This window comes from Hypomesus transpacificus, chromosome 22 (genome assembly GCF_021917145.1).
Source record: "Hypomesus transpacificus isolate Combined female chromosome 22, fHypTra1, whole genome shotgun sequence".
Classification (NCBI taxonomy): domain Eukaryota; kingdom Metazoa; phylum Chordata; class Actinopteri; order Osmeriformes; family Osmeridae; genus Hypomesus; species Hypomesus transpacificus.
In genome coordinates, this window is record NC_061081.1 from 7,633,392 (window position 1) to 7,646,044 (window position 12,653).

At 45.5% G+C, this 12,653-nt stretch overlaps 1 protein-coding gene across 3 annotated transcripts; it reads right to left on the minus strand.

Annotated features, from left to right (window-relative positions):
- Positions 1 to 978: 978 nt before the first annotated feature.
- On the minus strand, positions 979 to 8,000 carry alpk2 (alpha-kinase 2). Of its 3 annotated transcripts, XM_047045828.1 has the most exons (11): positions 6,772 to 8,000; positions 5,181 to 5,571; positions 3,999 to 5,057; positions 3,762 to 3,909; positions 3,257 to 3,384; positions 3,088 to 3,129; positions 2,438 to 2,736; positions 2,271 to 2,359; positions 1,959 to 2,176; positions 1,819 to 1,867; positions 979 to 1,701 (listed from the first exon to the last, which is right to left on the minus strand). In XM_047045828.1, exons 1-11 carry the CDS (start codon positions 7,942 to 7,944, stop codon positions 1,500 to 1,502), a joined length of 3,798 nt encoding a protein of 1,265 aa, XP_046901784.1. In that variant the 5' UTR covers positions 7,945 to 8,000; the 3' UTR covers positions 979 to 1,499. The 3 variants fall into 3 exon arrangements, with proteins under 3 accessions (XP_046901784.1, XP_046901783.1, XP_046901782.1); XM_047045826.1 differs by having other exon boundaries at positions 980 to 1,701; positions 3,999 to 5,571; XM_047045827.1 differs by lacking the exon at positions 1,819 to 1,867 and having other exon boundaries at positions 3,999 to 5,571.
- Between the last annotated feature and the right edge of the window lie 4,653 nt (positions 8,001 to 12,653).

A 12,653-nucleotide genomic window follows, 5' to 3' on the forward strand; every position in this document is an offset into this window, starting at 1 on the left:
TCATTTTAGGCCGATCAACCAACCGTACACATACTTTATTTTAAATCGACAGTTACATTGAAATCAGATGAGTCATCTGTTGCTGGGCAGAGTAAGGTGGGGAGGTCATAGAGTTAAACACTGTAGATGAGTGACACCGTGTCAAAAACCAAGGTCTCAGATGGTGACCCAGTTCTCTGCGTGCCGAGGTGGTGTTCATGGGTCTCTAATGCACAAATACTGTGATCCTCACCGACAAAAATACATGACCCATTTTGTGCCCGACAAAGCTTTAGTGTTGTGCTGTATTGTAAAATGCATTCATATAATAAACATTTGTGAAGATTGAACCTTTATTGTACCATTTATTTTGCCCTTCGATCACATTCTCACATTCGTATGGACCAGGTGGTCTGCATTTTAAAAACAATGGAGCTGTCATGCCATGTCATTTCTGGCTGCCAAACTAGGACTGTATGACATCAGAATACATGAAAATAGCCGACAAACAGCAGTGACTATGTCGGTATCTGTAAACTCTCTCACTCTCTCACACACTAACATCAACCCTAATGGACAGTTGATGAGGACCACTACCACCCATTGCATCACCCTACCTAATTCAGTAAGACAACCTAAATTACACTAGCAGTGGTGTGAACAGTGTAGAGGCTGGCAGCTCAGATGTCAATGCACATCTCCCATAACCACCTGGCAGGATTAGAGGCACAGCCAACATTCTGACAAGGTTGTATAGGCCGACAGCTGGCTTAAGATGTCGCCAGGGGAGGTGGGGCTCTCAAGTGTTAAAATCACACTCTACCTCCCCTGAGACTGCTGTGAAGGGTAATAACTGGCAATCATTATAAACTTCCCTTAAACATAGTTATAATGGATTATTTAAGCTTTGGTTGTAGACTTGTGGATCATTTTATATCATACATTATAAATATTTTGGTAATGTGGTGAATGTCAAGATAAAGTAAACAAAAAGAGTCAAAATTAGACAAAAGTATTTACTAAATGAACAAATTGTATTACACACTAGAAAATATACATAGATACTGTAGTTTCGGAGACCACAATGTCTCATTGCCTTGGAACAAAACCAACACTCAGTCCAACTTCTACGTACAATATTTTCACCTTTCAACTGTAGCAGAATCATCTTTCTGCTTACATTTTTTTATTTCACAAACTGCTGTATGTATTCATATGACACATGTTAAATCAATAAAAATGTTCAGATGTGCCTTCAAAGTACAAAAAACTCAGATGCAACAAGATAACATTTTAAAAGAGACAAATAGTTAATGTGAAGTCCAATAAAATGTAAGACGTTTATCCAGTCCCCAAACTGCTGAAATACAAGAAATACACCTGTTAATCTGAACGAATTACAGATTTCTCCACAGTTTAGGCCCCAAACCCAGATCAAAGCCCTAACAGCATGTGGCGCAACCTTGACTCTGCCATCTCCGACAGCCAGCTAATGCCTGTGATCTGAGGGCATCGACCTATCAGAGCTTGCCCTTGACAGTGGGTCCAAATGTCTTTTTTTTAGGGGCAGGGTGTGCTTTAGGTTTAGGGGCAGAGACCACCTTCTTGGGTTTAGGCTGTAGAGATTTGAGTCCCAACAGCTCACAGTACTTGTTGCACAGGTGCAAGACTTTGAACTGGTCGATGAAGGATGTGGCACAGTTACCACGGAAACCTCTGTATCTGGATAAAGTAGACACAAGGCACAATTAGTGAATCCCAACCACAATCACTACACCCAATCAAATTTATCACAGCGCTTTTTCTATGTTCCTCTCTCTCACTCATAAACATGCTCACCCTTTCTTACAGGTTGCGATTCCCACATCTGTCAGTCTCATTCCAACTCCTAGAGTGAGACGAGATATATGTAGCAAAAAAGAATGTCCTTGCTGTGCATGTGTTTATGTATATGTGCGTGACCATTCGCTTTAACCCACCTTGCATGTCGGTGACCAGCAGGTTTCCTTCAGTCTTGTGGTAAACCCAGTGCTGGAAAGTGCAGCACTTCTGCCCAGCCTCTGAGTCGCGTCTCATGAGGTTGATCTCCTTCCCGTCCCTCACTGAGTACTTGACAAAGTCTCCCCGTAGCTCCTCCTCCAGGGTGGCATACGGGATGTCATTGGATGGCCGGTGGACCAGGTAGATGGGAATAATCCTAAAATTGTCGCACAAACGCATACTCGTATCAAGATTAGAAATGTACTTAAATGTCTGCTCAAAATGTTTCTCTTTAAAGAGGCAATACTCACTCTGGAACATCACCAAAGGACTCCTTGGACTGGGCCACAACTGTGTAGGCCTTGATGTACTCTCTGGCTGTGTTCTGGACGTGGCACTCCTACAGACACACACACCAGAACATTAGAACCTTGCAGAATCTACTGGCCATCAATACCGGACCGACCTAACTACTTACCTCGACGGCCAGGTTGTAGTTCCTCTGAATCAGCTCCTCATTGTTCTTGGTCCCGTAGCTGATGGCGTTGTGGACCTTCAGCACGCAGGGGTGCCCAGGCATAAATACAGAGACCATGCCAGCCTGCATCTTGGTGCGAAAGGCACGGCGGTGCATGCCCTCGCCAAAGTGGACCTTCTCCGTCACAACGCTAGCAGACTGGTCCTCAGCAAAGTGCTGGTCACACAGGAAGTCCTTGTGAAACAGCAGTCTGGAGCACTTAATATCCTCTTCCTCCTCCTCCACCTCTGCAGGGGCAGCTGGAAGATGAGAAATACCATGAATGTAATGAATCATCTGTAGAAGACGGTTGCTTATATCGATAAGCCCAAAAATGACAACCGTCTGACTAATATGCTGTTGGTCTTCTGCCTGCTGTTAAAACAGTGCTGACCCGCTGAGGCATTGCCTTGTGGACAGGACTTGAAGGATGAGCTGCTAATGTTTTGGTGCCAGATACCACAAGACATGTTCAGGGAGCTGGTAGAGTCCATGCCTCAGTGGGTCGGTGCTGTTTTGGCAGCACATGGAGGACCAACCGCATATTAGGCAGGTGGTCATAATGTTTTGGGTCATCAATGTATGTTCTTTAAATAGTCTTTATTTTGTACCTGGGATATTTCTCTGAGGGGGGATGATTATCTCACTGAGCACTGTGGAAGCGAGGTCAGAAAACAAAAAAGGTGAGTTTCATTGTGGAGTCAAAATTAGATCCTTAGTGGTCGTTCACATCCTGCCTCCCTCCGTCTCTCTGGCAGAGGAGGAGTGTTGCATTCATACCTTCATAAGTGAGGAGATAGTCCAGGGAGACGGAGCCATCAGGACATCTGAGGCAGCACTGGTACCTTCCCAGGTCCTTGTTAGAGGCCTTGGAGAGAGCGACGGACACTCGACTCTCATCTCCTGCACTGGACGAAGGAGAGAGGCTGTTGGAAACACCACTCAACATGGCTCACGAGTCTCCACAGAAGACGAATATGACCATGTCCAAGTGAGACTGTTCACACAGTGCCCTGTAAAACGTGATTCTTTTTTATGTGACGTTAGGAGATGTCACCCAGTGGCTGTGATTTGCTTTAGCCAAGTCTACATGAGAAGTGGGGTTTTTTTTCTGGTGAGAAAGCTGAGAAAAAATGAATAAACAGAAAACGTGTCTCTTCCTCCCACTCTAGATTGGGGTTGAATCATCACCACATGGGTTACGAAAGGCATTTGCTCCTTGTGGTGGAGAAGAGCACCACCCAGTGGTGAGACAAAAAACACCCAAGATAAGAAGCGGACTCACCTTCTATGGACCACAGCCAGGGCAGCACCGTCTCTGGTCCATGTGACTGTGTGGTCTGTGAACACAGCAGAGAACTGGCACCACAGACAGAGGCTCTGAGGGTCTTCATCCACGGGTCCTGCCTGGATGGGCTGTACCACTCTGGGCACTGGAGAAAGATGTGGACAAACATTGGAAACCACCCAGGCCAAATGTTACAGTTATTGGATTGAAACTTTGATTAGACTTTCCATTGACCTTCTATGTTTCTGTGAACGTTCTTCTTGACCACTTCACTGTAGGCTTTTTTCCGAGCTGTTTCCACAGGTGCCTTGGTCTCCTCTCCTCTCGCTTGGACAGAACACTCTGCTGACTGCTGTGCTTTGGATTCCACCGCGTGCTTACCCAACTTCAGCTCAGAAACACGTCGCCGTTTGATGACATCATCACTCCGCTGGCCCAATAAGACAATATTCTGGGGTACCTTAGGGGTCACAGAGAGAGGTTCCCCTACAGAGACCACTTTGTTAGTGACCCCCTCAGATGCATATTTGACAGCAGGTTGCTGTGGCTGTCTTTCAGGGTAAGCTGTTTCACTGTTGTCTTTCTGACAAGCTGATGTTGGGTTACTTTGCCCACTCACGGCAGACGCTTTGGCCTCAGTGATGTAATTTTTACCTTTTGCTATTTTCTGTTTAGCTCCGTTCTCTACCTCCACCAATGGCTCAGCCTCGCTTTTCACCGCTGCATTTTGTGAGTGTTTTTTCTTTTTCTTACCATGGGCTTTTGCAACTTTCTCTGTGATGACACCTGTCTCTATGACAGTCACCAAACTGTCGTCCTGGTTCTCATTGGCTCCCATATTCTCCTGCTGCTTTGAGGATATTTGGTTCGGTCCAATAATCTGCTTCTTTGAAGCCTGCGGAGCTAATTGGTGACACAAATCCTTCTTGGAGCGTGTTTTCATCTCTGAAGTGTTCTTGGCCGATTTGTGAGGCATCTTCTGGCCCATTTTCTGATCCATAATGCAGTGTCCGTTGCCCGCCATAACAGATTTGAAAACAGGTTTAAAACTGGAGGTCAAGGAGTCCTGGAGATCCAGTGTGACACAGGCAACTCGGTCTTCCTCAGAAACCACAAGTTTATCACTGGTTAGTATGATCAGATTGGATAGTTCTTTGCCAAGTTCCTTGAGATCCTGTGCATTTGTTGTCTTGTCATTGAAGTAATACTCCTCCTTTTCACCAGAGTACGTGAGAGAATCTTCATTCAGACTCCAAGTGGAGCCAAACGTCAACTGTCCACGATGCCCACCTGACAAGTTTTTAACATGATTGTCCAAATTTGGCTTGTCAGTATTTCCTCTAAATGATAGCCAGAGTTCGCTAGGTTGTGTACAGTGACACGTCTGGCCTTTGGCACCATTGAAAGAACTCTTGGCACAGGCTGGTTCTCCTCCCAAAGCACTGTTTGACCTATGAGTGGAGCCAACACTGAGAGGAGCTAATGGAATCATAAAATGTGGACTCCCCCATGTTCCTTCCTTGTTCCCCTCCTGGAGGGACGATGTGTTTAAGGACACGTGCGTGCCCTTTCCTTGCAAGTCCGTGGTTACAAGAGTGTTCCTCTGGGTGTGTGTGGAGATGTGAAGCTCCGTCAACTGTTCGGCTGCTTTGCCACACACACACTCAACCTTGGTCGCCTCTTGACATGGGAAATGTGAGAGGCTTATTGCTGACCCATAACTCCCTGCACCTCTCTCCTCCACCAGCGAAGCCAGCTGCGTCACGACACCTTCCTCTGTCTCCTTCCTCAGTACTTCTGTACTACTCTGGAGAAACAAAAAAAATCACACAAAAATAGTTTAAAGTGGATTTAATCATTATGATTACTAAACATTTTGTTACATGTTTTAACATAGCTCATTATCATTATTAAATGTATAGTAATCAAGGATGTATATGTGTTTTATTGACAGTTCCAACAAACATACAATGTTTTTGTATGCAACAGTTTTTGAATTGTAAAATAGTAGGTAGCTGTTAATGTTTTAGCTGGCAGTGTTTGGTTAAAACACGTCATCCTCCACATTTCTCACATTATCGTTCACAGAGCATTCATGTCATAGACGTACCTTTCTATGGAACGTCAGGACAGGATTGGACAAAACATCATGCTTACATGTCAGAGTTACTGTCAATATGGCCCTCTCTACATAAAGGGTCTTTCTCAGACTACTAAAACAAACAAGCCCTCTTTATAGGCAGCCCTAGGGCAGAGCCAATCCAAAGATGCCTCCACAGACCAGTCGGCCAGTGAGCTTCTTGACACTGTGTATCCGCACGCTGGGGAGGGGGAGTTTCTGTGACATCGTCAGCTGTGCTCTCCCTTCACCCCACTTGTCTGACACGCTTGCGATGCGTGCTTATATAACCGAACACCCGTTATAATTAGACGCCATTTTTATCCATCGGATACCTTATCTCTAGCCCTCCCATTTCCTTTCCATACCCTGCTGTCAGTCTGAAACACAGTAGCCAGGCCTCGTGGACAAGTTCAACTAAAAGACTGGTGGACTCCTTCCAATTTCCAATCTAGAGTACTAAGAGGATGACTTGAGAACTGTGCAAGGTGACTATTCTTATGAACCAGTAGACTGATTTGGTGCCAGGTCGAGAGCAGAGCTCAGCAGGATAGGGATGACGTTAAAACATTGGGTGTTGCAGTGGAAATATTTATTTTGACTTGACTGTGGCTAGTGTGTTACATTTGCACCATGCAAAGATCCTCAAGGGTACATCTCAAGGTGACATCACTCCAGTAAAAGGGTGTGATACATGAGTGTATGACGCTACTCTCCTTAACCTAATTTACCAGCTTTCTTCTTTCCCATGAAAATATGCCCTTAAATGTTGCTGCTGAGACACACACACTACACCATTTTAGTATTCAAAAAGCAATTCCAATAAAACACAGAATATTTTTTCAAAACTAATACCAAACATGAAAAACATAAACGATGAAATCCTACCTCTGTTTTATCCTTCTTCACAAAGGTATAGTCACCCTCCAGGAAGGTATATTGACACTCACTGTCTTCTTCAGAGGACAATAAGAGAGTGTCCATTTCCACACCAGCTTCATAATTCCCTGTAAAAACTCTGTCTGATGGTGCGCCCTCACAGAAAAGATATTGTTCAGAGCCCCGTGTGCCACAGAGTGTGTCTGCAGGGCAGTCAAAGCTGTCATCTTGGGTGGCTTGGCTCTCTCTGGGCTCCTCATCTCCTTTCACTGATGGTGTTTCCACTCGACTCGGTTTCAACTTGGCTGTCTGGTTGTCTTCTCTGTCTCTGACCTGGAACTGGGCTTCCTTAGGTAGTTTGCCTGGGATGGTAGGGCTGGTGGTGCTGAAACAGTGTTGCCCAGTGAGGATGGGGCTCTCTGTGCTGGGGCCGGGCTCCAACATCTGGTCCTGGATGGCCATGGGCAACTGTGGATGTCCCTGAGTGGCTGTTTGTGTTGGCGTGAAGGCTGCAATGAAGTCCTCGGGGACTTGTTCTTCGACCGCCCAGTCTGAAAGTGCGCTTGACCAGCTGTCTGCAGACAGCCACCTCTCAACCGGTGGCCTCAAGTGGTCCAAGTCACTGCCAATCTGACCAATGACAGTGTCCGCTCCACAGGTGAAATCTGACACCTTTGTGTTGTCGGCAGAGAATCTTGGCCAAGTCCTGCCCACGTCCAGAGAATGTCCACACTTGTCTAAAATAGCCCCCTCATTCTCCTCATCTGCCAAGTATTGGCACGCGTCCAACCACAACTCATTAGAAGTGTCACTTTCTTCCTCCTCCGTGGATATGTAGATAACCTCTGGTGTCGTGGGCCTGATCTTGCGTGTTAAGCTCCCAACAGTGACAGAGGGCAGCTCGATTTCGCGCTGGCCCATTTCTGACAGGCTCAGGGGCCCCTGTTCACTAATCCGTTTGGCTTCTGTTGTTGGATCCTTCGAGAGCAAGAATAAGACACGTGTGTCATAGTCAGACTCACTATTAATCACATTGTCATCCACTGCCCTGTCATCGACAGTCCTGTCATCCACTGCCCTGTCAATCCTGAGACTGTACTCAATGGTCCCGATTGAAATGTTCTGAGGTGTCCACACTGAGTCAGGGGGTGTGCCATGATTGGAGATGCCGTCCTGGTCCATCAAGCTGTCTGGGAGACCTGATATGGGCTTCAGAAGGGGAAGAGGCTATTGAGTCTTAGATGGGGTAGCCGGAGTTGTGATTGTAAAGAAATTGAAGGATTTACTGTTGGCATGTGTCAATCCAAATCAGTGATCAAGTTTTGCCTTATTAACATCTTGCATTAGATTATACATTGTTATCTACATTTTACCATACTCAGTTGTATTGATTATTGTATTGCAGTCTTGTGAGTATGTCCCCTTTTACTCTAGTGTATTCTCCATGTCCTGTGCTCCGACCGGTAAGAAAACTAACATAGTATTCAAGGACTGCCTTTTGTATTTATCCGCCTTCTTTTCTTTATACCAGCTGTCATCTCTTGTCTCCGTTTTCTTCGTGTTCACTATAAAAGTAGCTCTCTGACCTTCCTGCCTATGAAAAACTTTGTAGCAGGCCCTCTCTGTGTCTTTGATCTATTTATAATTCTTGAGTCCAATTGCTTGTCTGGTCTTACACTGTCCATTCAGCTGAATGAGAAATGCGTGTAAACTCCAGAACTTAGACTAGAGTCACACCATTGGTGGTTTTTCCCAGTAACCCCAGGGTGAAGGGTGTGGGCAGGGGTTGTGGCTGGACAGTGGAGAGGTTAGCGAACAGTAAATGATTGGCCTCTTCAGAATCAACCTGATCAGCTGTAATTTCCTCCCAAGCAGTAAAACTTCTCTCTACACTTCTGTGAAGTCAGGGGGTGAACAAAACAAGGAAAGAAAGAAAAAAGGCAGCAGCAGTTCATCAGCATCAGCAGGTTTTAACAGCAGTGTTAAGTCTCATCACTCAATAAGCCCAACAACTCTCTCTAGCTGTCTGGCCACATCCAGGAATTCTACTCTGTCATAGATAGCTACACTAGTTGCTTGAACCATCAGATAACCTAATGACCTGATGTAGCCAGTGTGGTACCATCCAGAGAGATTGGAGACGACAGGACAGAAGTGGGGGGGGGGGAGGTGCAGCCTGTTTTAGTTTCCAGGGAGGAGGAGAAGAGGGGGTGGGGGCAGGGGGAAAGGCAGCCATTCTGGAAAAATACCAGTTCAGCCCATGTCCTGCGTCAGTGGAATTCCATTTAAGATGAAGGGCGCCTGAACAGGGACATTTGCGATGTTTACCAAGACTAGAAAGAGACCTGTTGACAAAGTTCAGACTACATTTATAAACCTGTTCCACACAGGTTCCATCTTCCCCTACCCTAAAACATATGATCTGCCTATACACATTATTGTTGTTTCACACCTTTAAAGATGTCAAGAATTGTATTTGACCATCATTGTTTTCAGTGATCGGTAGCTCATTATAAATATTTTCCTCCCATATTGTCCAATTAGAATGCATCTGAGTGCCGACCATGCGCCAGAGAACTGGAGATACACACAGATAATTTACTCGAATTATTGTATTGATGCTGCCTAGGATCAACTATGTGACGTATCATGACTGTCACTGTGACCATTATCCCCCCTACCCCCAGGTGAAAGGTCATACATTTGTTTGGTCTGACATTAAGGAACAATAAAGCTGTCAGCATGTGCTCTGTCTGCCCACATGCTGTATATGCCAGTCAGTATAATCACAGATCACATGATCATGACAGTGTGTTCTTCATCCAAATCAAAGGCTGTTCAAGACTATCTAAATATGCCTTGCTATTACCATAGCAACCTTTTACATGTACCTCTGTAGAAGCTTAATGCAGTCTGGTAAATGTAGGTCGCCATAAATGTCACTAACGTCACACTAGAACTGTCATCATCAACCTGGTGTTTTATTTAACAACCACTGACACACTACCTACATGTTGTTGATTAACTCACCACAATTTGCAACCGTTTTGATTAATCTATAATATATCTAAACAAGTGATTTCAGAAATATCAAAGCAAATACTGAAACAAGGATTAACACTTTGATAACATTTGTTTGGGCCCAACAACAATTATTTCCATGTACATAGATATTTTGTCCAGAATAAACACTTACAGTAAACACATTAAAGTGAACATACCAAACAAGCCCTGTCAAATAACAACAGCAAACCTCACATAAGTTTAAGACAGTCAGGTGTCTGCATAGAGAGGGGTATTTCCAAAAGGCTTTTACATACCTTTTTTACATCCGCGTGGTCGATTATACAGAGTGGACATGGGGTACAAGCTCAAGCTTAGCCAAAGGGGCTCGTATTTTTAGCTGTTGCCCCCCTCAAGTACAAAGTCAGTTACCTGATAGCAAGGACACATGCCAATCCTGAGGACCTAACACATACTCTATATTTCAGTCGTTTTCACTAACTATTGCCCTTACAAACATCCAGCTCTAACATGTTTAAAAAAATATATAGATGAAAACGCCTGTGGTCATTAGGTTTAGTGCCCATTCTCCTTTGTAATCTTAGTGGCGTCACAGAACACTGTGATGGTGATGGGAATCTGGGACGCTGTGCTATGAAATGCTGTCTAGAGGAGGCATTGAGGCACAACTCTGGGTTTCACTGTAGACTAAGGGGAAGTAGCCGGCTAGGTTAGGCCTTATTGACAGAGTCTACTCCCGACCCCCCTCTTATCCTTGGGCTCAGTTGTCCACACTACCCTTTAAAGTCAGCTCTACTGACCCTGTGAGATGGAAATGTGAGGTGGCCCCTCTTGACAGGTGGCCGGGCACCACATATTTCCATGGCTCAATTCGAGGAAAGGTATCCTGGCTTGGGTAGATGGCATGGAAAAGTTGTGATGAAGTGATTTAAAGCTTTGTAGATATCAACTGGCTGATAGCCCACTCAACTGGCTGATATCCAGGTCAGTGAATATCAAAGTATGTGAGAGATGAGAGCACACAGGCTGGATGCCCTTCTGTCTGTGGCCCAGTCCCCACCTCTGTGTGGTTGCTGTTAAGGAAGATTTAGCTGTCACCCTAAAACTGTGCGGTTGTTGAGGACCGAACCGAAGAATACAACCTCAACTCAGGGAGCACGAGGGCTTACAGAACATGCTATTTAATGCAGCCCAGACAGTGAGTGCACACTGTTAGCCACAGCGTCTGTTTGTGCACCTGTCCCCCTCTCCCACTTTCCACTTTGCCCATCAGTCCCATTCCCCACAGAATGTACCTTGACAAAGCTTTTCTCCTTCTCTCTTTAGGGCCTTAATATCTCAGCCTCTCCTTCTTGCCTATGTCCATCCCTTTCCTATCCTTCCTCCACACCCACACCCAGCCCATCCCCACAGCCCAATACCCCACCTGGACGGTCACAGCCACAGCCATATCACTGCAGCATCAACCACAGCCATATCACTGCAGCATCAACCACAGCCATATCACTGCAGCATCAACCACAGCCATATCACTGCAGCATCAACCACAGCCATATCACTGCAGCATCAACCACAGCCATATCACTGCAGCATCAACCACAGCCATATCACTGCAGCATCAACCACAGCCATATCACTGCAGCATCAACCACAGCCATATCACTGCAGCATCAACCACAGCCATATCACTGCAGCATCAACCACAGCCATATCACTGCAGCACACCAGGGCTAAGGAGAACACCCTGTCACCCCTCCAGACTTTCCTACGCCTCCAAACCTAACGATCCATCCTCTTTCAAAACACCTGGTACTGCGCTCCTCCACTTGCAGTCTTTCAGTTTTAGCATTGGTTACTGGTGACTGGTGACTGGGGAGCAGTCAACACAAAGCCTGAAAGCCTGTTTGCAATTGAAATAATGGTTGTCTATAATATTCCATAGTGACATCATCTGTCTGTAGTTCTGTTTTGTAATAGGGTCACTTATTTAAGCTCCACTGTCTCATCATGAAACAACTGGTGAGGTTGTTTAGAGAGGCCTGGCTATGTCTCCGACGGGGTTTGTTTATTTAGGGATTTGCAAGTCTTTGTAGCTGTGTGTTTGTGTGTGCATGTGTGTGGTACTGTCTCTCCATGGTGTTTGCCTGGGAATTGATGTGCCAGGTAAATGCCCTTGAGGTCACATACACAGAGGTCAGTCCTTCTCTTCAGTCCCCCCTTCTCCCTCCATCCTACCACACCTGTTCCTGTTTTGTAAACACACAAAGTGCTAAGGTGACATAACAGCCAGAGGGCACAGTGTGTGCGAACAAGTGTGAGACTTATGTTCTGTGGGTTCCAAATACCCTCCAGTATGCTGTGTTGTGTCTTTACTTATCACTGCTTTCTCCAACACTCAGCTTGAGAGGGTCCATGGGGCACAGAGAGGACCAGGCCGGCAGTACAGCCAATCAAGTACACAGGTTGCTTTAGTGGCTGACATGGCAGACAAAGGGTCTTAGCTGATACGAAAAGCAACAATTGAGATACTGATTCCTCAGTCTGTATATTTACCAGGAACGCTACAGCACGTTGTTACTTCTACACTTGCGCCCAAGAAACTGTTGCCTACACTTGTTATGGGCCCTCAATAGCTGAAGGGTGACCCTCACTGTGGCTTCTTAAAAGTTCCTCATCAAAGGAGGAACTGCAGAGGAAGGAAGGTATTCTATGATGGGTGGACAGTGACAAACAGTATAGAAGAATCATGTAAACTAAAACAAGATACTAAACTGTAATTGTGTGGAGCACAGATTAGATGACATGTTCCTATCTAAAACTGAGGACTTCCACAAAAGTATTTGGGATTTGTATGAATCAGAAAATGC